The following is a 25,100-nucleotide window of genomic DNA, read 5'->3' on the forward strand; positions in this document are numbered from 1 at the left end:
GTACAGAAAAAAGTATTTTTATCCGTCAAATAAAGCGCTCTACCACTCGACCATCTTTTGCGTCAATAGCTTTTTAAAATCTATTCTGTACACTAGTAGATCACATGACCATATGGTAGATCACATGACCATATGGTAGATCACATGACCATATGGTAGATCACATGACCATATGGTAGATCACATGACCATATGGTAGATCACATGACCATACGGTAGATCACATGACCATACGGTAGATCACATGACCATATGGTAGATCACATGACCATATGGTAGATCACATGACCATATGGTAGATCACATGTGTATGTTCACCACGATAGTAACTAATTTGAATTTCGTCTTCTGACCTAAAACCTAAAACCTAAAACCATCCCGAGACAGTAAAACCTTTACTATTACATTATAGGCCCTACTTGTTAAATGTCGCACATGCATATATGACGTAACACTGTCGCCTCAATGGTTGTCTGCCGCCCTCCCCCCGTCTTGCGTGAGGTTTGGGCTAAGATGTAGTAACCTTCGAATCTGAAGAAACACCAGAAACATGTCTGACAAATTAAAAAGAATGATTGGGATGCAACCAAGAAACTGAAATGTATCAACTAGTTAAGTGTAGGGCCTTTAATAAGATAATTTTTATACAAACATGAATAAATACTTCGAGCTGTAAACTAAACAAATCTTACTTTGTGTAAAATTACACTTGCCATTGTATTTGTTCAAGATGTTCTTTTCATACACGTCTCATATTAAGATATAGGCCTACACATTCTACTAACAAAACACACATTCTTATCATTCTAAATAAAAACATCCACACAGGGGCGTAGCGAGGAATTTTCAATCGTTTGGGGGACCGGGGAGCTTGAACTCTTTGGGGGCCCATTCATTTTGCGTAATATTTAATTTTTAATGTAAAAAACACTCATTTGGGGTCTTTCTCAAGTGGTGCCTGGGGGATTTTCAAATTCTCCCCCCTCCTACCCTCACCCTAGATACGCCATTGCATCCACATACGCCATCTATGGCTAATATAATACAAAGAACTTAACTATGCCTAACGAGCTTAACATCACATTTAGATCATAAAAGACTTCTGTAAAGCCAATCGTTTTTTTTTTTTAATTGAAATGAGAAACAGTAGGCTATAACTAAAATTTAGAAAATAATGAAATAATTTAGATAGGATATTGTAGATCTACTAATTATTATTGTCAGTAACCGAAATGTATATATATATATATATATATATATATATATATATATATATATATATATATATATATAATAATAATAATAATTGAGAAAAATGATTCCTTTTATTCGTCATGACGTAAGCCATAATGCCCCTAATCGATCGCCAGTGATTGATTGGGGATTGACCCCGAGAGGAATAGTCGTCTTATTAGTAAACCGTATCGATCCAATCAGATCGTCGTGATTTGTATTCAGGCGGGAACCTTCAGTTACACGAATCTTGTTGTTCCTTAAGTATCGTATATACCCTGGCAGAATCGATCTAGTTATTGTCGGCTGCTGAGTGGGCTAATCATAATTGTGTTTTGCTTTACTATCCCCACCAACACCTGTTCCACTGATACCATGCCCAGTTGACACATGTCCTAGTTCTGCTCCACTCGGTGGATGTTCAAAACTAGTTTAGGTTAACGACCAGCGTCTGGACGAAATGAGAACATTTTTTTTTTTATTTTAAAACTATTTTAATAAACCTTAAAATTTAAAAAAATCCGCTCAGAAAATAATATTGATTGTGAGCCCGAAGTTAAAGACAAAAGTAATGTTATTCATGACTCGTGAGATAACGCTGACCCCTTTGCGGCCTGCATATTTTGTCACACATAACGCAGACAAAGCCGTATGAGCCCTACTTCGGGCTTTTTACTGTGGGGCTCTCAAATGTGTGGCCCGCTATCTTTCTAAGATTTCTCCAGCTACAACATGGGGAGTGAGAGGGAGACAAAAGAGGTAGAGGAGAGAGGGAGAAAGAAAGAGAAGGACTATTACAAATTAATACCAGAACTCGATTCTATTTCATATTTAATATGCAGTTAACTATATAGAACAATGGATACTACAAGAATTTCAAGAAGGGATATAACACTCTAGACTTTATTTTACAACTGGATATCTTTGTATCCTAAGAAAACAACGCCTTATCAATAATTATATTTGTCTTCTTGCCTGCTAAAAGACACAATGGCAGACGGCGAGAAAGCCAGTGGAAGAAAGCTTTGGCAGAAGGCGGTCAAAATAAGTCGCGCCAGAAATCCGAATGACACTAACAACTGTGGTAATAAGATCGGATTGTCTGCCCGTGGCTGTGAGAACGGGAAAATGTCCTTCCAAAAAATTGCTATAAATATCTTTGAGACAAAGAAGTTGCAAGAAAAGTAAGTTTTGCTAGGAGCCTTCTTTCTATCTAAGTTTTCTGTTTTCAGTTTTGCTGCCTGTGTTTCTACATATATTTGTACATGTCTGTTTCAAGGTTAAACATTAGATTGGATTTTACAATTTAGACGCAAAATTATTTGAAATGCAGTAAATATGCACTAGGAACTGGTTGAGATGTTATATTCTGAGGAATGAGCAGAAAGCAAATTTAGCTTCGAGAAAAAATAGAGTTTGTTGAAATGAAGGTAGGAAAGATGTTTATAATAAGCCCACTGGCATATATATGTTTGTACAAAATTTGTTAACTTTGTGTCTCAAACAATGTCGAAGTCTTCAGTTACATCCTTTCTTTTTGTTGTGATTTTTACCAATTCATTAAACAAAAAAAAATTAATTCTTTTTCCGTCTTACCCACTTACTGAAAAGACTTAATTTTGTCTAGAGCAAAAGAATATTGAATAGAGAAGAGCTCAGTCTTAGTTTTAGCAGCAGTCTGAATTCGTCTCTGTTTCCATGCTCTTTTTTTTGTTTACAAAGCTTATGTCAACTCTTTCTGTCTGTCGTCTGCTAAATGGTTTGAATGTGCAATTCCCCCCACTTCTTATTATCTGGTCAAATTGAAACTTTACACAATCATTTATATTGTACTTTACAGAATATGAATAAAAAAAATTAAACAGCTATCAATTAATTTTTGGTAATTGATTATTTTGTTTGATATCAAAAGATAAAATTTATTCTTCAAATATTTAGCGCTGTGGCTAAATATGTGGGATTTTGTCCTCTTAGATAAGTGTACACGTCATTTCTCCCTTACCCATTCTCCGAGCATATTGAAACTCTAGTTATGTATTTATTGTACAACACATGAATACAAAAACTTCGTCCTTTTTTACAAACTAATTTTGTTTGTTGTTCTTGTTATTACCTAAAATTGGCATTGAGTTCTTTGTTATAATTCGTATTACAAAGTCACACTCACTAAAGTTTGTCTCCCCTTAATGTCTGGCTCATCAAGAAAATAGATTGAATGTAGTATAGTACTCTAACCTACAGACTCTCCGTGTAATACTCTTAGATATAGACTTTCAGTATAACACTCTTAGATATAGACTTTCAGTATAATACTCTAACCTACAGACTCTCCGTGTAATACTCTTAGATATACACTTTCAGTATAATACTCTAACCTACAGACTCTCCGTGTAATACTCTTAGATATAGACTTTCAGTATAATACTCTAACCTACAGACTCTCCGTGTAATACTCTTAGATATAGACTTTCAGTATAATACTCTAACCTACAGACTCTCCGTGTAATACTCTTAGATATAGACTTTCAGTATAACACTCTAACCTACAGACTGTCCGTGTAATACTCTTAGATATAGACTTTCAGTATAACACTCTAACCTACAGACTCTCCGTGTAATACTCTTAGATATAGACTTTCAGTATAATACTCTAAGATATAGACTTTCAGTATAATACTCTTAGATATAGACTTTCAGTATCATACTCTTAGATATAGACTTTCAGTATAATACTCTAACCTACAGACTCTCCGTGTAATACTCTTAGATATAGACTTTAAGTATAATACTCTAACCTACAGACTCTCCGTGTAATACTCTTAGATATAGACTTTCAGTATAATACTCTAACCTACAGACTCTCCGTGTAATACTCTTAGATATAGACTTTCAGTATAACACTCTTAGATATAGACTTTCAGTATAATACTCTAAGATGTAGATTCTCAGTATAATACTCTAAGATACAGATTCTCAGTATAATACTCTAAGATGTAGATTCTCAGTATAATACTCTAACCTACAGACTCTCCGTGTAATACTCTTAGATATAGACTTTCAGTATAATACTCTAACCTACAGACTCTCCGTGTAATACTCTTAGATATTGACTTTCAGTATAATACTGTAACCTACAGACTCTCCGTGTAATACTCTTAGATATAGACTTTCAGTATAATACTTTAACCTACAGACTCTCCGTGTAATACTCTTAGATATAGACTTTCAGTATAATACTCTAACCTACAGACTCTCCGTGTAATACTCTTAGATATAGACTTCCAGTATAACACTCTTAGATATAGACTGTCAGTATAATACTCTAAGATGTAGATTCTCAGTATAATACTCTAACCTACAGACTCTCCGTGTAATACTCTTAGATATAGATTTTCAGTATAACACTCTTAGATATAGACTTTCAGTATAATACTCTAAGATATAGATTCTCAGTATAATACTCTTAGATATAGATTCTCAGTATAATACTCTAAGATATAGATTCTCAGTATAATACTCTAACCTACAGACTCTCCGTGTAATACTCTTAGATATAGACTTTCAGTATAATACTCTAACCTACAGACTCTCCGTGTAATACTCTTAAATATAGACTTTCAGTATAATACTCTAACCTACAGACTCTCCGTGTAATACTCTTAGATATAGACTTTCAGTATAACACTCTAACCTACAGACTCTCCGTGTAATACTCTTAGATATAGACTTTCAGTATAACACTCTAACCTACAGACTGTCCGTGTAATACTCTTAGATATAGATTTTCAGTATAACACTCTAACCTAGAGACTCTCCGTGTAATACTCTTAGATATAGACTTTCAGTATAATACTCATAGACTTTCAGTATAACACTCTTAGATATAGACTTTCAGTATAATACTCTAAGATGTAGATTCTCAGTATAATACTCTAAGATACAGATTCTCAGTATAATACTCTAAGATGTAGATTCTCAGTATAATACTCTAACCTACAGACTCTCCGTGTAATACTCTTAGATATAGACTTTCAGTATAATACTCTAACCTACAGACTCTCCGTGTAATACTCTTAGATATTGACTTTCAGTATAATACTGTAACCTACAGACTCTCCGTGTAATACTCTTAGATATAGACTTTCAGTATAATACTTTAACCTACAGACTCTCCGTGTAATACTCTTAGATATAGACTTTCAGTATAATACTCTAACCTACAGACTCTCCGTGTAATACTCTTAGATATAGACTTCCAGTATAACACTCTTAGATATAGACTGTCAGTATAATACTCTAAGATGTAGATTCTCAGTATAATACTCTAACCTACAGACTCTCCGTGTAATACTCTTAGATATAGATTTTCAGTATAACACTCTTAGATATAGACTTTCAGTATAATACTCTAAGATATAGATTCTCAGTATAATACTCTTAGATATAGATTCTCAGTTTAATACTCTAAGATATAGATTCTCAGTATAATACTCTAACCTACAGACTCTCCGTGTAATACTCTTAGATATAGATTTTCAGTATAACACTCTTAGATATAGACTTTCAGTATAATACTCTAAGATGTAGATTCTCAGTATACTACTCTAAGATATAGATTCTCAGTATAATACTCTAAGATATAGATTCTCAGTATAATACTCTAAGATATATACTCTCAGTATAATACTCTAACATACAGTCTCTCAGAAAATACTCTAAGATATAGATTCTCATTATACTACTCTAAGGTATACATTCTCTAATTCCTGTATAATCCAATGAGCTAAACAAAGAAATGACTGCTAGTTACTGACTTTGCGACACATTGTCTACACTTTAACCTATTTAATTAAAACAGAAAAAAAATATATATTTGTTAAGTTGTGACTTATTTGTCTCGTTCGCTCTAGGGAGAGAGAGTTAAAGACAAAAGATGAAGAGATTGATGCGCTTAAAGGTCAAGTTTCTCAGGAGCAAGATGAGAAAAAGGTAAATCTTCTAATACTTACTAGAACAGCGATGCCCAAATTACGGCCCGCGGGCCATATCCGGCCCGCGACGTGCTTATATCCGGCCCGCCAAAACATTGGAAGAAAATGTAAAAAATTAAAATGTTGAAAAAATATTCTATTGAAGTTAAGATTCTAACCCTTTCTTGGATGATTTCCTTCTTTGGGTTTGTTATTCTAACAGTTGTAGTCAATATTTGTTTTATTGTAAGAACACAAGTGTTGTGGTTTTTTTTTAATGGCGATAAAACTTGACAGCCATTTTTAATTCTTGGACTATGCCACTACTGTCTTGAGTTAGCCGTGTCCTTGACACCTTGTGTGTGCAACACAGAGCATCATTGATGATTCGTTTTGGGTCGTTTTCTTTTGATATCAAAGCCATTGGTACCGTACTGTTTAACGTTTGTGATTTAATAAAGTGGGAGAGCCAAAGATATGAAAAGTGGACTCTGAATGTAGAAACTTTCAGGAAAAGTGGACAGATCTTTACTTTTTGTGGAATAGGATAGTAAGCCAACATGTTTAATTTGTAAAGAACATAACATTCAAAGGCATTATGAAACCAAACACATAAACACGTATAGTGGCATTCTTGGTTGGAGCCGCGACGACAAGATTGTCAAGTTACGACTAGAGATTGGGAGATTGACGAGAATATAGAACAAAAAGAGACAAGAAAATGAGTCTGCAATAAGGGCCAGCTACAGAGTTACTCACATCTAAAGTAGAGCAATGAAGACTTTTTCCGATGGCGAATGTGTAAAATGTGCTTGCTAGTAGTGATGGTAGAACTGTGTCCTGAAAAGAAGAATGCAATAGAAGCTGTCAGCCTTTCTCGCATGACACTTACAAGGCGAGTGGAAGATTTGGGTGAAAATCTCCATTCACAATTAAAAGACAGAGCAGCAGAATTTGAAATATTTTCTATTGCCGCTGACGTGTCCACTGACATAACTGATACCACACAACTCTTAGTATTTATTCGCGGTACCAACTGCAATTTTGATATAACAGAAGAGTTAGCAGCTATGAGGAGCATGCATGGGACTACAACTGGAGAAGACTTGTTCAAAGAAGTGTCAGACGTCATAGAGGACCTTGCTCTTCCTTGGAATAAATGAGTTGGAGTGACTACTGATGGCGCTAGAAATATGATTGGATGTCACAGTGGACTGACAGTAAGAGTTATTTAAAAGTTGTTGAGTCAAATGGAACTGACCCCTGCGGCTTTACTGAATCATTCACCAACAAAATCTCTGTGAAAAGGTTTTGAATCAGGACCATGTGATGATGATTGTGCTCAACACTGTAAATTTCATCAAATCAATGGACATAACTGTCAAAGATTTTCTGACAGAAATACAGTCCAAATATGAAGACGTTCTATTTCACAGTAAAGTGTGTGTGTGGGGGAGGGGGGGGGGAACTGGTTAAGCTGAGGAAAGGTATTTAAACTTTTTTTTTTTATTTGAGACACGAAATTGAAATATTTATGACGGAAAAATCAAAACAAGTGCCACAACTGGACGGCACCTCATGGTTGTAGGATTTGGCTTTTTTTTTTATGCGACATCACATCTAAATGAGCTCAACACCAAAGTACAGGGGAAAGACAAATTGATTTCGCATGTGTATGCAGACATAAGCGCTTCCCAAACAAAATTCAACATTCAACAGGCGGAAAGGGAGCATCTTGTCCACTTTCCAACCTGTGCCACTCTACAAAATGATAAGCAGCTAAATATGTCTTTCCCAAAAGAAAGTATGATCCAACGTTTGAGGCTCTTGATGGGTAATTGCAGTTAAAGTTTTGTGGATTTTCATAATTTAAAAAAATGGAATCCGTGTTTTTGAAAATCCTTTTGCTGCCGATGTGTTAAGTGACCCGACAGATCTGCAACTGGAACTGATTGATTACAAAGCCAGACATCCCTGCTTGACACATTTCAAGTGATGCAAACTATTGACTTCTACTACGTGTTACCTGCTGAAGTGTTACCAAATCTTCGAGAGCAAGCGCTAAGGATGATCACAATGTTTACAAGCACTTATTTGTGTTGACAAACTTTTTCTTGGTGTTTCACCTATGCAGCTAGATATTCAGAAGATGGTTTTGGATAAACTTCATGAAACACATTAATTTATGTAGGTATGTCCACAAATAAAACTAGTAAAAATAGCTTATTGTATTTTTTTTCTTTTTGGTGATATGGCCCGCGACACGAATGCCGAAAATTAAAATGGCTCGCAGACCAAGTAAGGTTGGGCATCACTGTACTAGAACATTCCTTCAAGCATAGTCACTTTCATCTCTAGAGTTCAATAAATAATTGTAACCTTTAAGTATATGAAGAGATATTGAAAGAATTCAAAGAAATGTGTGAAACTTCAAGGCATAGTTTGCGTGAAAACTTACTTTTCAAATCTTTAGACCTTGCGTAGCTTTAAAATCTGTAGACCTTGCGTAGCTTTAAAATCTGTAGACCTTGCGTAGCTTTAAAATCTTTAGACCTTGCGTAGCTTTAAAATCTGTAGACCTTGCGTAGCTTTAAAATCTGTAGACCTTGCGTAGCTTTAAAATCTTTAGACCTTGCGTAGCTTTAAAATCTTTAGACCTTGAGTAGCTTTAAAATCTTTAGACCTTGCGTAGCTTTAAAATCTTTAGACCTTGCGTAGCTTTAAAATCTGTAGACCTAGCGTAGCTTTAAAATCTGTAGACCTAGCGTAGCTTTAAAATCTGTAGACCTTGCGTAGCTTTAAAATCTGTAGACCTTGCGTAGCTTTAAAATCTGTAGACCTTGCGTAGCTTTAAAATCTTTAGACCTTGCGTAGCTTTAAAATCTGTAGACCTTGCGTAGCTTTAAAATCTTTAGACCTTGCGTAGCTTTAAAATCTGTAGACCTAGCGTAGCTTTAAAATCTGTAGACCTTGCGTAGCTTTAAAATCTGTAGACCTAGCGTAGCTTTAAAATCTGTAGACCTTGCGTAGCTTTAAAATCTTTAGACCTTGCGTAGCTTTAAAATCTGTAGACCTTGCGTAGCTTTAAAATCTGTAGACCTTGCGTAGCTTTAAAATCTGTAGACCTTGCGTAGCTTTAAAATCTGTAGACCTAGCGTAGCTTTAAAATCTGTAGACCTTGCGTAGCTTTAAAATCTGTAGACCTTGCGTAGCTTTAAAATCTTTAGACCTTGCGTAGCTTTAAAATCTTTAGACCTTGCGTAGCTTTAAAATCTTTAGACCTTGCGTAGCTTTAAAATCTTTAGACCTTGCGTAGCTTTAAAATCTTTAGACCTTGCGTAGCTTTAAAATCTTTAGACCTTGCGTAGCTTTAAAATCTGTAGACCTAGCGTAGCTTTAAAATCTGTAGACCTAGCGTAGCTTTAAAATCTGTAGACCTTGCGTAGCTTTAAAATCTGTAGACCTAGCGTAGCTTTAAAATCTGTAGACCTAGCGTAGCTTTAAAATCTTTAGACCTTGCGTAGCTTTAAAATCTTTAGACCTTGTGTAGCTTTAAAATCTTTAGACCTTGCGTAGCTTTAAAATCTTTAGACCTTGCGTAGCTTTAAAACACTCGTGAGAATAAATTAAAACTCTGAAGGGAAAAGTAGTTTCAGATTTTCTATTATTTGATTCAAAAACAATTAAAGTATCTCTTTTAGACCTTGCGATCTATAGGGCAGTTGATGTAAAGTTCATCGTTTTCAATGGCCAACGGTTTACGAGGGTGTCATGTGACCAGCATAACAACCAACCGCCTTTACAATCGACAACTAATGTCAGGTACTTTGTAGAGTTGTGTAGACTTAGAGGTGTCCTTGGAATCATGAAACTAAAAATCCCAGTATTCACCGAGATTCAAACCTTGGGCCCCCTAGTTCGGAAGCCAAGCGCTTTATTTTTATTTGACCACTTGACATGAAGATATTAAAAGACATTTTCATGTCTTTCAGAAGCTCCAGCAGAGACTGGACAGTTTTACTAGAGATGAGGCCGACACTCATTTCAAATTGGCGCGGACGCAAGAAATGGCGGACAAGCTGCGTGAAGAGAACAAGGCAATGGCGGACTGTATTGAGAAACTGGAGCGCAACATTTCACACATGGAGGACCGGATGAGGAACTTAGAAATAAAAGGTCAGAGGTCATTGCACACAAACATTTCCATCACGTTAATGCAAATGTAAATAAAGGAATGTATTGTTTATATGAGCGGAGTTAAACCCTAGCGCTTTGATTAGCTCCAAGGGGTCACTCAGAGCTGAAGAGGTTCAGCTGAAGAAAGTCATTCGTTGACAGCACAAAGTCATTCGTTGACAGTACAAAGTCATTCGTTGACAACACAAAGTCATTCGTTGACAGTACAAAGTCATTCTTTGACAGTACAAAGTCATTCTTTGACAGTACAAAGTCATTCTTTGACAGTACAAAGTCATTCGTTGACAGTACAAAGTCATTCTTTGACAGTACAAAGTCATTCGTTGACAACACAAAGTCATTCGTTGACAACACAAAGTCATTCTTTGACACCACAAAGTCATTCTTTGACAGTACAAAGTCATTCGTTGGCAACACAAAGTCATTCGTTGACAACACAAAGTCATTCGTTGGCAACACAAAGTCATTCGTTGGCAACACAAAGTCATTCGTTTGACAACACAAAGTCATTCGTTGACAACACAAAGTCATTCGTTGACAACACAAAGTCATTCGTTGGCAACACAAAGTCATTCGTTGACAACACAAAGTCATTCGTTGACAACACAAAGTCATTCGTTGACAACACAAAGTCATTCGTTGACAGTACAAAGTCATTCGTTGACCACAAAGTCATTCGTTGACAGTACAAAGTCATTCGTTGACAGTACAAAGTCATTCGTTGACAACAAAGTCATTCGTTGAAAACCCCAGTCTTCCTTTTTTTCTTATATAATTCTCAGCCAATCAAAAACGTTTTGATTTAAACCTGGATACATGTATATTGCCATGTGACAAGGAAATGGGGCAAGCGCCACACGTCATAATACACTGGCGACTACAAATGCCACCAACAAGATACTTTATCACTATTCATGCTTTGGTGACCTAAATACATTATATCTAAATGTTATCATACATATTGTGTATTGGTCGTTAGTGTAAACATTTGTTTGATATAATATGTTGCTGTCCCAGACATTGAAAACTGAAGACGATACCACACGTTTGACTTATGAGAGTTTGAATAATACACAAAACTGAAACCAAAAGACCTGCCATTGTATTGAACTCGCCCTCTAGTGCCCAGGTAATCTTCGTAAAAGCAGAAGTGTCAATTAGCTGATGGCCAATCTGTTCTAGATAAAGGGCCGTGTAGCCATTGACTGTGCACCTGAACTACACGTCAAGAAATGCCACCTCTAATTAACTTAAAAGTGTTTAAGACACTCTTCTGTTGTATTAGGCCGGGCCAGGCTTGTGGTGTCACCCCACACAACTGAGCTACGTCAAGCTAATAATTGTTTCAACCCTTCTCACTGACATGTATAACCAACCTGTAGTCCTTTTTTTTTTTCTCTATTGTTTGTAAATGTGAATGGTAGATGACAGGGCTTCATTGTTATGTGACCCTCCAAAAAAGTGATATTCTCCTGTAATTATACCGTGTAGGTAGACTGTACTAGGACAATGTTATACAATACCATTTTTTCATTTATATATATATATATATATATATATATATATATATATATATATATATATACACGATTTTGGTTTCTGTGAAACGGAATGCCGGATCTTAGTAAGTGGAGTCACTAAGCAGGATATATGTGGTGGCCCCTGCCGTCTTCAAGCTTCAATACAAATGAACTAAATAACACACACACACACACACATATTATATATATATATATATATAAACATGTCATATTAGAAAAGTAAGAAATAATTAACTGAAATTTCATCTTTTCTCCCATTAAAAGAAAATTATTCGTTTAGCCCAAATTTAGTATGGGCAGTATCGGCCCTAGAAGGTGGCAAGTGGGAATACCGCCCCAGACCCCGCGCTAGACGGTGACCCTGCGATCGTAGATTTCCTTGTCACCTTGAGCTTCGCAATCCAGATCAGTTCACATTAACTAGGACTTGTGACTCAATAGTTTGGAAGCCTTCCCGGCATCTATATGATACCAAATACCATGCAAGCTCTCAACATGACATTTTTGGTTTCAAATACCGTTCTGTTTCGGTAAAGACAGCATCTTATGACCTGTCGATTCTACGAGGCTGTCATTGTTTAACAGTTCACCTTGGCATCAATAAAAACAAGTAGCCGGAAGAGACCAACTAACATAATGTATCTCGTAAATAAATCACACCCGATCGGATCTGAATAGGAAAACGCGAAGTGCTCAACTTTGAACCAGTTGCAAGATTATAGTTCTTTCTAAGTGATAGAGTTGTAATTACGATGTAAAATAAATGCAACTTTAAAAAAATATATTTTTTAACGAAAATTAATAAAGAACTATAGCGTGTTCTTGACTTTCGAAAGGGATACTTTCTGAGAAATTAAAATATCCGCGGTATTTAATTTTATATGCGTACACTATTTTTGGATAGGAACAGTATCCCAAGACATCCTGTAACACTTGAATCTCCTAAATAACTCTTCGAAGGTAAACTGACATGCATTGCGCTATTGTTAAATTCTAGCTCAATTCTTTTTGTTTATTTAGTTGGAGACTATGTCGTTTAATAGAGCGTCATTGACATTGTTTGGTTTATAGAGAAAATCTCCAACTGGACTAACTGCTTGAATGAAGTCAGGCCAACTAGCGTCGTAAATCTTCTTATAATTCGTAAAGTTGGAAGTCGCTGCTCTCCTCGACTCACTAGTTTCTCTTTTAAAATACGTTTTAACATTCTTAAATTAGAGAGACAGTGGCGTAGCAGCCATGGCGCTAAAGGGCTCTTTGCGTCCTGGCCCCCACAGCTAACATGCATTAGAAAAATGTATATTTTTTGCTCTTAAATTATTTTCCTGGTATCAAATAAGCAAAATGCCCAATCGATGTAAATCTTATTGATCTTAAATTAAATCTTTTAAAGGGGGGGGGGGGTAACTTTTAAATTGTCGGTGAGACGTTTTATTAATTAAATTTTAACTTGTTATATTTTTTAAAATAATAATAATAATAATGTCGATTTTGTAAAAAACAACAGCAACAAAACGTGCATAAGCTCTATTAGATAAATTGTTTGTTTTGTTTTTGTTACATTGTTATTGCATTCTTTAATATTAAGGAATATATTCACTAGTTAAGATGCAGTAACTATTATAATGAAAAGATAGCAAAATCGACCAAGTTATTAATTAGCAATTTAACACATTAATGTACCAATGTCATCAATGCGTCACATAACTAAAACCATTTACACAGCACTTAAAGTGCTGACCTGTTTTACTTCTGAGTGCATTCACAATTCTGATGTTTAGAGGCTAAACTACCACACACGTTTTAAGGGTTAAAGGCAATTGCACAATAAAAACATAACTCCGAAAGCACGGGAGGTGGCCTACAGGCTGATTTACGAAATGACCCCAATAAAGAAGAAGGGTAAAGATAGTGCAGGCCAAAAATTCGCATGTAAACCATCTTATCTTATCTTATCTTATCTTATCTTATAGAGAAACATTTGTTTGGGAATTGTCCAAACTTTTCAACATTGTGAGAGAAACTCTGTCGAACATTTTAAATGCCAACAGTCTGGCCAAGGTCAACATAGGTCTAGCAATAGTTTTAAATAAAATACCCAAAGCAAAAAGTAAAAAACCTTAAAGATATGAACTTGATTCTCTTAGCAGAGTATAGGATACTTATATGGAACATGTATTTAAAAGCTACTTTTAACAATAAAATCCTAAATAGAATTCAAGAAGATCATATATACAGAAGAATTATAAAATGTAGGATAGAAAATGTGAAATAAAATTGTAAAAAATAAAAATTAGTAAAATGTACATTAAAGTAAATGAATTTGAAATGTATAAGAATTTAAAGACTATATTTAAACATTTAAACATATGAAACTTTATTTATAATAAAAGAGGATTTTTTTTATTACAAAGAAAAACATGTAAATGTATCCAAGGAGATAGATGGGCTTTTTCTTTAGCATATAATACTGTGAAGTGACTAAAACAGAAGATTCGACCTAAACATTAGAAAGAAACATAACATGTAATGTATAGAAAATAGAAGACATTCGCTAGAAAAAAACAACAGCACTACGGCTACGCTCTGAACACGCCTTTCCCTTCTGAATAATACAGTCTACGTAGATCTACCCATACAATCCGCATCTATCATCCTGCGACGGAGAAAGTTGAGACACTTTCAACAACCAAGTCACCTTGATGAGTCTCCCACCGCTAGTGCACCCAACAACCAAGTCACCTTGATGAGTGTCCCACCGCTACTGCACCCAACAACCAAGTCACCTTGATGAGTCTCCCGCCGCTAGTGCACCCAACAACCAAGTCACCTTGATGAGTCTCCCGCCGCTAGTGCACCCAACAACCAAGTCACCTTGATGAGTCTCCCACCTCTAGTGCACCCAACAACCAAGTCACCTTGATGAGTCTCCCACCGCTACTGCACCCAACAACCAAGTCACCTTGATGAGTCTCCCACCTCTAGTGCACCCAACAACCAAGTCACCTTGATGAGTCTCCCACCGCTAGTGCACCCAACAACCAAGTCACCTTGATGAGTCTCCCACCGCTAGTGCACCCAACAACCAAGTCACCTTGATGAGTCTCCCACCGCTAGTGCACCCAACAACCAAGTCACCTTGATGAGTCTCCCACCGCTAGTGCACCCAACAACCATTTATTCTATACACTACAAGTTTCTTCATACAGAGTGCAATGTTTACTTGTGTGTTTGTTCTCTCACACCTGGCAAGTTTAATATGTGCTGGTATCCATAGAAAAACATTTTTTTGCTGTTGTTGAGCTGTATAACTGCTGTCCTGAGTCGTTTTATATATTGGAGGAATCAGAGTTTTCCAAGCTTTGGAGGATTTGTTTTCGCATCGGTTAGAAAGACAATCTGACTGTGTGGGGTATTTGGATGATTTATTAGCGTGGTAGCTGCTAGTTCTAGTGCTTCCCTTTCTGCTCTGTGGCTGTCAGAGGGCTATCCTGTTGCAATGGATTTTTCTAGTTTTTCTCCATCGGGCCATTCGATGAGTCTTCCAGCTCCTCCATTTGTGGTGGCTTTATGGGATGAGCCATCCGTGTAAACTCTGATCCACTGATAATAAATTTGTAGAAAAGTGTTCGCTATTTCCTTGAGCTCTGTTGGAATGTAGTCAGATTGTTTTGGATATATTTTCAATACGGTCTCTTATGGTAGGAATGTTTGTCGACATGAATGTAGGAGCGTTATTAGAAGAAAAATGTCGAATAGCATACAACGTCAAAGATTTGTTGCTAATTTTTTTTATCTCTTTCATTTATTAATTACCTATAAAATAAAAAGTAAATCTATGTAGGTCTAAGTCTATATGTGATTTCCGTAGCCCCACAGAGACCTAACCGTAGATAGATTTGTTCCGCTATCGCCCTTGGGTTTGAAACTGCTGTATAAAAAGCCATTATCTGCTCAACGTAAGTCCCACTTGATTTAATAGCTACAAAATAAATTGGATTTTGTGTTGTTGTTTTTTTCGTTTGGGGCGAGAGGTCAGCTGAATTAGAGCAGGACGCTCAATTTACTTGTAAGTTTTTATCTCTGACAAAAGAATGCTTTTTTTAAAACAGTCTAACTAGCCAACTTGAATGCTGATTACCAGTACAGACTTTCTAACGACACTGCTCGGTAGATAATGACACGGTTTTACACACACATTATGAAAAACAAAATCAATATTTGTGAGTGTGTAATCAGGTAAAGCCTGGAATTTTGAAGTGGGTTTGTAATGAGGCCCCGTGTTTATTATAAAATAATTAACTCTTAAATCCAAAGCACAAACTATCTACAATCGAATGAATCCATACTCAGATAAGCCTCTTTTTTATTTTCTTCTGCCACCAGTTTGTGGTTCTTTAAATCTGAACCAAACATATCTGTTGACTTTTCTTGATCTCCTCTGTTCCCTTATTGTGACTTCCCTTTCTCTATACCTCAAAAGTTCTTTATAAAAAGAAATCGATAACTCGGGCCAAAGAAAAATATAAAAGGGAGGTAAGAAGGTCAAATATTTAATATTGAATGTTTTTGAATGCATGCTGGCTGACAGCCCTTTCTTGTAAGTTCATTTTTCATTGTTGGCTTGAAGTGCGAATTAATAGGGAAATTTATGGATAGGTAACAAGAGAAAACAACTCTGTGTGGTAGTGTGTGTGAGGTGGGTGTCTGTGTTTACTTACCTACCCTTGTTCTCATTTCACTTGTCATTACCTTTTGCCGCACCATAAAAAATGAAATTGAAAATTACGAAGGGCCCTAACTGCTGACTGTATTTTGACGGTCTTTGAGTTCCGTTTTGTCTGCCTGCACATAAGAAAAAAAAAAAGGACCGAATAAATAGCACTTTGAGGTTAGAGAGTTGTCAGACTTGAAAGTGCACACCCACTTTTATTGGTTAGCTTTGGCTCTGTTTGTATACATCGAACTATTTGTCATAGGTTGAACAAAACGGGTGCAATGATTGCGGATTGAATGGAACATTTTGAACTATCCTTCATTTCTGATCATAAACCTTTCATTCGAGTTTCTGCTAAATGGTGAAAGTGAAATCTCAAAAGTGAAATGCTAGAAATATCTTGTGTGACTTTAAATCAGATGGAGGATTAAGTCAAATGGTTTGTGCTGTGAATCTCGACATGTTCAACTACTGGGTTCCAGTTTGAATCTTGAAAAGTTGAAGCGCACATGTAAATGTCGTCCCGATTAAATTACTCCAGAGGTAAGGAATAAAGATTATATTTATCATTAATATCATGTACATTGTGCCTGTGATGTCCAAACTAAGGCCTGCGGGCTACATCCAGCCCTTTCAATATTTGCCTACAGGACAGGAAATGTATATGCCCTCACTGGGCTCTAGAATTTAGGGCATGGCATCACTGCATTAGACCTTTAAATATACGACCCTACACACACGGTCTGTAAAATAGCCTTGCCTGGACAAAGTCGTCACTCTAAACTCTCTGAACTAGATTCTTTGAACACATCTTATTTGATACCAAATATAATAATTTGAACCAAGCTATTAGACAACTTGAGCCTACTGACCAGTCTGTTGACCAACTAATATGGACTGCCCCCGACCCGGCAGAAATGAAGGCCCTGCCTCTCGACACACTGACGAAGATTTCTGACATGGGTCAACGAACTATACTTACTACTACTGTTTTAAATAAAATATTGGGACAAGTCAGGAAATACACCAAGACAGTGCCGCTGCTCAAAGCCTCAACCTTAAAGGGGACCTCGACGTAAAAAAAAAATCATTTTGTAACAAAATATATTTATGAAATATGATAAAATAATGGAAAAAAGATTAACATTTACAAGTGCTCTATTTAATCCTTCACAAAGTAGGACATGTTTTTATATGAATTATTATTATGCATTTAAATCGAAACTTCAAGAGAGTATCTGTCTCCACAAAACGTATGTCAAGGGCTTCCATTTACTCAAATACGATGCTCTAGTTTAATCGTGTGGTATGTGCTCTGGATTAGCGTCCCGATGGTCCCGGGGTCAAACCCTGCTCACTGCCATCCTACGTCGTCCTTTGGGAGATTGTGAGCTATGATCTGAAAATCTTGGACTCTGAAGAAACATGAACGATGTCAGCTGACTAAACAATGGCATCAGTTTGTTGGAGTCACTTCTTTTGGCAAGTAATCTGAACAGGTTTGTCGTCTTTTAAAAGGAGGAACTTCCTTTCAAATACTATTTGCCTGGTTCTAAACACGAGTCACATAAAAAAAAGGAAAATAAAAAATAAATTGTCTAAGTGCACATGCTCTGTACAACTTTATTTTGTTTATCTGTAGATTGTTATTACAGAAGGTGTTTTATATAGTGTTGTATGATTGAAGATGTTTTATATTGTGTTGCATGATGGAAAACTTAAATTGAAATGCGATCAAGATTGATATGACTCTTAAGAAAGAAACACGTGACTAGATCTTGATCTGTAAGCTGATGAAACCTTTTGTCGGGATGATTGTAGAAAAGAAATGAATTAAATCTAGGCATCTAGTTCAATCATTTTCATCCATTAAATGTTCGACATTATCTACGACGGTCATAGAGTCGATGCTCATTTTATAAAAGACAGAATGCTAAAAAAAAAAAGACATGTCTCCAAATTCTCCAATAACTAAATCTTGATTAGTCATTCAACTGTGTGAGCTATGCTAGAAGAAAGAACTGAGTTTTAAAAAGTAATAATATGTTTTCTGATTTAAACAACTGCTGTCCGTTTTATCTTATCAATACTAAGTCGTATCCAGAAAAATAAAAGATACAAGTAGATTCTCAAGTGAGAGGCTTTTTTTTTTTTTACTGATTACTATTGGTAGAAAAATATCGTTTTTTGTTTGTCTTTATTTTACTTTTGTCCTCCTACTGATGTGTAGGTGTTCCCTATGTGCTGCTGTTTTACATACCCATAATAGATTATAATTTACTAGAAGTAAAGACGAAGAAAAAGTGGGAATTATAAAATGCATAAAAAACAAAATATGTATTAGAAAACACTTTTTTTTAAATACATAAATATTTTCTTAGATAAAAATGTCATTTTCTACATTGTCTGGCGTAAATTCTGTAGAATGCTTTGATTTCCAGTTTTCCGGCAACAAGTACATTGCAGGTTTAATTTCTTTCTTGATTCTATCACATCAGCGACTAGTCTTCACCCACTCACTGTTACGTTATTGCTTATGTTTTACTTTTGAAAAAGTTGATCATTTGCATTACAGACAATGGAACAAACCAGAACCAAACATTTCTTTACGACATCCATGAAATCTCACCTAACAATAACTGACTTCAGTCTATCTAACTGTATTGTTATAAATAAACATTCACAACTTTTAAGAGACCCGGTTGTAAATAAGAACTTCACATTGAGGTGTTGATTTGGTTTTATAGCAAACTTGTTGATTTTATAATGATCAAGATAGTTTGAGCTGCAGGTAGATCTTTATTTAGATAGTTTGAATTGCAGGTAATAATAGTAACTTGGAAACAGTAGATCACTGTCGTAGTAGCTTTGAAACAATAGGGAACCCAGCATTCTATAGTAGCTTTGAAACAATAAGGCAACTAGCATTCTATAGTAGCTTTGAAACAAAAGGACACTTAGCATTCTATAGTAGCTTTGAAACAATAGGGCACTCAGCATGCTGTTGTAGCTTTGAAACAATAGGGCACTCAGCATGCTGTTGTAGCTTTGAAACAATAGGGCACCCAGCATTCTACAGTAGCTTGGAAACAATAGGGCACCCAGCATTCTATAGTAGCTTTGAAACAATAAAGCACCTAGCATGCTATAGTAGCTTGGAAACTATAGGGCACCCAGCATGCTATAGTAACCTGGAGGCCCGCTCGCACTAAAGAAATTATTATAACATTTTTGTTGTGGACTGTCATGTGATATAGCTCCAGATATCTGATAGAGCCGACCTTGTAGAAGTGTTACAACCAGACCTTGTAGATGTGTTACATCCAGACCTTGTACATGTGTTACAGCCAGACCTTGTAGATGTGTTACATCCAGACCTTATAAATGTGTTACAACCAAAACTTGTAGATGTGTTACAGCCATACCTTGTAGATGTGTTACAACCAGACCTTGTAGATGTGTTATAACTAGACCTTGAAGATGTGTTAGAAAAAGTTCAAATAAAATTTGAACAAAGCTCGAAATCTACTTTTATAAACGATGTTTTTTTTTTTTTTACATTTACTAATGTGTAAGTACTTTCAATATCAGTGATAAATAGATATAAAAGGAAAAAAAATCTCTGACTTATAAATATGAGTAACTTATCTTGTGTCATAGGCCGGTCTGCTCTTTTAAACACCGCACAGGCCAGCCTGCTTTAATACACCGCTCGTGTCGTGACAATCCTTCTCAAAATTACATCAAAAACTACATACATTCACACAAAACTGAATAATTAGCATAAGGATTCGTTTTCAAAAAGTCAAGAAATAACAAGGTTACAAAGACAGTTTGTGTGGAAACACAAACTTAAAATCGGCCCGCGAAGTGGTCCTCCCAGGCAGGCTTCAATATTTTCAGAAAGAACATCCAAATGAAATTATATCAGAGACAAATGAGAGATAAGAATGGAGAAAGAATGTTAACAGATCTTGTGTAGTGCCCCAACGGTGCAGCAGATCAAAGGATAGGTGCAAGTGAATGCAAAGTTAGATGTGAACCTGGCCTAACTAGTTCCCCTATTCAGACCTTGTGGTCTATAGGGCAGATGATGTAAAGTTCATCTGTTTTTGTAGCCTACGGTTAACGAGGGTGTCATGTAGCCAGCACAACGACCAACCGCCTTTACTTTTCCCCAACTAATGTCAGGTACCCATTAGAGCTGGGTAGACTCAGAGGCGCCCAAGGATTCCGAAGTTGAATATCCCAGTCTTCACCAGGATTCGAACCCGGGACCCTCGGTTCTGAAGACAATTGCTTTACCACTCAACTAACGCGCCTCTCCAGGCCTAACTGAAGTCTTATAAATAATTTAATTGTCTTGAAAAGGCTCAATCTCTTATTCGAATCCTCAAAAAAAAAAAAAAAAAAAAAAAAAAAAAAAAAATCCGAAAAAAAAAAATTTAAAAAAATAAAGTTTATAAGATTACTATTCGTCTTAAGTTAGGTTTAACTTATAATGCATACTAATTAGCTTTTTCTCTTTAAAAAACTGCTTGCATAACTGATTTTAAAAATTAGATTTTTCGCTTTCAGGAAAAAAAAAGTAGCCGTTGCATCAGAACTTTGAATTGTCTAAAATATTGTGATGTCGGATTTTCAATATCTTTTCTAGTTTACGAGATGTAAACGGGACGGACGGACAGACGGACAGACGGTCAGACGGACACACAAAACTAATAGCGTCTTTTCCCCTTTCGGGGGCCGCTAATAATTGTCTGAAATGATCACATTTTATTTCTCTGTGTTGAAGATCTCCTTCCTCTAATTTAAAAATCTATGTTTAAAAAAACGAACTACAAACCACATCTCTCCTACGCTGCATATCTAAATACATCTCTTTTTGTATCGTTCTAGCTTCAGAGGTGGAGAAAGCAGAGATAAGTCTGGAGGTTACAAAAAGAAATCTAGAATCATGTCAGTAAGTAAACATGGGATGAAAGCCTCGTGTCGGATACTTGGGTTTTGTGTTGCCCCACTCTATAACATTATATATGTATACACAATTTAGTGAGTAGTGAATGAGGCAACAGACGCTGGAAATGTTTATTCACCAACGCCATCCCTATCGAGCTACTCCGGCCTTGTGGGAATGGTGGGCCCCAGACTTCAAGTTTTACTTTACGTTACCCTTCAGTTCCCCCTTCACAATCTTGCGATCTATGAGGCAGATGATGTTAAGGTCATCTGTTTCTTTGGTAAACGGCTAACGAGCAGGGTGCCATGTGGACAGCACAACGACCAACCGCCTTTACTTTCTCAACTGAATTCAGGTATCCATTAGAGCTGGGTAAACTCAGGGACGCCCTCAAAATCACAAATTTCAAAATCCCAGTCTTCGCCGAGATTGGAACCCAGGACCTCAAATTAGGAAGCCAAGCGCCTAACCACCTCCACGAAGTCCCTTCAATCATTTGTATATGCCCAGAATGCACCATTAATTATGTATTATTATGAGTAAACTACAGGTGAGGTTTTTGTTACAAGCATTCATGTTCAATAGCTGGGAAATTGATTTGTAAACTGTTAGGTCAAAATGTGGCCTCAATTCCACACTTTCAAAAGTAAACAACTAAACAACAACAAGGGAGACTAGTATTTCACTTTTTTTTTTTTTTTTGAACAGAATAGATCTGAAGATGAAAGAGAGACAACTGGAGAAAGAAAAAGAAAAATACGAGAAGAAATGTTCGGAGCTTACAGTGAGTAGAGAGTTAAACTTTTTACTAAACGATTGAGTGAATAACTCAATGCTTGGCTCACTCATGCAGTATGAAACCAGTATAAAGAGTCACCAGGGGCGGACTGGCTATATGGGCAAACGGGCAAATGCCCGGTGGGCCTGCGCCGAATGGGCCGGTCTTGTCACGACCAAAGAATTAGCTTTTTTTCAATGCAGACAATTAAAAAAAAAAGGGACAGCAGCAAGACACAGATACCCGAACATGTTTTTAGTATTTTTTTATAAATTATAATTAATTTGTTTGAAATTCATCAATAATATAAAAAAATGTACACTATACACTGTATTATCTTTCGCACTCTTTCCTATGCACGAGCGGCATGGATTTCAACACTGCTTTGAAGTCTTTGAGGCTTTGTTTGGCCTAATCATTTTGCTGGTCGGCACGGACGTTTGGTGGCACTCCCATTTGTTTTTGCTCCTTCCATTCCCTGTCTTTTGATGGTTACATTGACAGTTAACAAGAAAGAGGGATGAGAGAGGTTAAGTTAGAAAACATTGATATAACGCAGCAAAAAAAATAATTAAAAAATAAAGGTGACATTTAGCTCTTTAACTATACTTAATAGATATTAAATTTAATACACACAAGCCACGAAATTGCAAACCTCCCAACTTATTCACAACTTAATATGGGTTGAGAGTTCTACTTTTTGCGATTTGTAAAGAAAAGTGTTTCTTTTTGTTTCTTTTTAATAACACAAACCTAAAAATAGCACACTTTATACACTTATATATTATTTAATGAAATCTAATAATAATCTACATCGAATTCATGTTTTCTCACTATTAAAAATTATGGTAAACGTATTGTAAGTATGCAATCATTGATATTTGTAAAATGTGAGAACTTATAATAATAATAAAAAAAAAAACAAAAGAGGCAGGTTGTCCCCAAAAAAGAGGCCTAAGGCCAAAGGATTCCTATGATGACAAAGCTAAAATTGTATAGCGCAAATTCTGAGGTTTCCTTTAAAAAATGCAGTTATTAATGACGGAAATTCTTATAACTATAATAATTTATAGTCACTGTTACATCTGATATTTAATGAAAGGGGATATATAGTTTTAAATAATGGGTCATGATATATTCATATACAATTCGCATGTTTGAAAATGTAATAGAACGAAGCAAGAGTGTTTCACGTTAAGTAAATGCCTCTATAACCGCACTGTATTCTCTAATCTTTTAATGGAATGGGTTGCCTGAGTCCAATGCCTTAGCATATTATAAGTAACAAATCAACATGCATGATTAGATTGACACATGAAATGCGTAGGACGTAACTATCTTATTTTTTGAAGAAACCTCTGTAACCTATAAGTTATACCCAAAAAGTTTCAAACTCATTAATGCTGCTATTGTTTTGTTTATAGTTTTCAGACTACATGCATGTATAAATAGAATACATTACGCAAGCATACATCCAGTTTTCGATGCGTTATCAAACTTTATATATTTTGAAGTGAAATAGGCTTACACCTTACACATATAATATGACAAATGGGCGTAGCCGGGAAGGGGAGGGTTCAATCCATCACTTGCTTCAGACCCCATTGTCTGAAAGGGAAACTTTAATTACTGCCCCAGTTCAGCCTAATTTCATGAGCGTAGCCAAAAGGGGTTTTGGGGTTAACCTCCTCCTCCAATACAAAACTAAAGCTTAACTATAGTTACCATTTTCAACCTGTCGCTGGACTCCGTTAATAAGTGCAGTGAATAGCAGATTTTCTTTTACTTTTTTTTTAACTTTTTAGCGGAAGAATTATAGACTAATTGTAGATACCTCAGAATATGCATTTTTTTAAGCTTAAAAAAAGGAACTAATACTTGAATCCGGGGCTTCGCTCGGACTCGCTGGGGGAGCTCACAGCGCTTCCTTGGACTGTCCTTGGCGATGTGTACTGTCTTTCCACTAATTATAGGTATAAAGTATTCTAGGATAGAAAAAAACGTTTGAAAGAATGAAAGACCAGAATGTAATGAAGATTAATTACATACACACACAAGCTCATGTTTATTCATATATATATATATATATATATATATATATATTGCGCAGGGTGGTAAAAAAATCTCCTCCACCCCCCCATTTGTGGGCCGGTTTATATGGTTATGCCCGGGCCAATCTTGATACCCAATGCGCCCCTGATAAAGACCTATATATAATTTCTGTATTAACAGTTTCTTTTAGAATCGATATTATGATAACAGAGCACTTTTATTAACCTCCTGGATTTGTTAGACTAAAATAATTTTACGGCTATAAAAATGTAGTTTCTGATATATACAATGTCTTAACCTTAGTGAGTCAGAAAATTTGATATTTATTGTATTATCAAAATAGTCACTTATTAACTTCAATGCAATGTATATGTCTTGTTTCTTTAAAAGGATTCTCTTCAAACCAGAGAATGACAGATGTGACTGCTGTGAACTATACAATTGTTAAAAAAATCTTGCAAGCATTGTTTTACAACCCCTACACTATTGTTTTCAAACTCACATTGTCTATTTTTAAACTTTTGTTTAAATAAAAGTTTGTAGTTGTCATCAAATCAAGTTACACAGTGACATTTTGTTCCTAGTATTCGTGGACAGTAGACGCCGTTAGGGAAAGTCCCAATCAGACAAGAGTTATGAAATCTTTGCCCTG

General features: G+C 35.9%; 1 protein-coding gene across 5 annotated transcripts in view; it reads left to right on the forward strand.

The window, feature by feature from the left end:
- The window catches only part of LOC106070090 (myosin-7-like), a 48,237-nt gene that overhangs the window by 11,369 nt on the left and 11,768 nt on the right, over nt 1–25,100 (forward strand). The window contains exons 2-6 of one of the 5 annotated variants that reach the window (XM_056036160.1): nt 1,949–2,417; nt 6,144–6,222; nt 10,196–10,379; nt 21,558–21,621; nt 22,327–22,402. In XM_056036160.1, coding sequence (XP_055892135.1) covers nt 2,224–2,417; nt 6,144–6,222; nt 10,196–10,379; nt 21,558–21,621; nt 22,327–22,402 — 597 coding nt within the window. In that variant the 5' untranslated portion in view covers nt 1,949–2,223. Of the gene's footprint in view, nt 1–1,948; nt 2,418–2,536; nt 2,664–6,143; nt 6,223–10,195; nt 10,380–16,619; nt 17,202–21,557; nt 21,622–22,326; nt 22,403–25,100 lie in introns of those variants that run through there. The other 4 variants (XM_056036161.1, XM_056036162.1, XM_056036159.1 and 1 more) reach the window with 4 other exon arrangements.

This window comes from Biomphalaria glabrata, chromosome 7, assembly GCF_947242115.1.
Source record: "Biomphalaria glabrata chromosome 7, xgBioGlab47.1, whole genome shotgun sequence".
NCBI lineage: Eukaryota > Metazoa > Mollusca > Gastropoda > Planorbidae > Biomphalaria > Biomphalaria glabrata.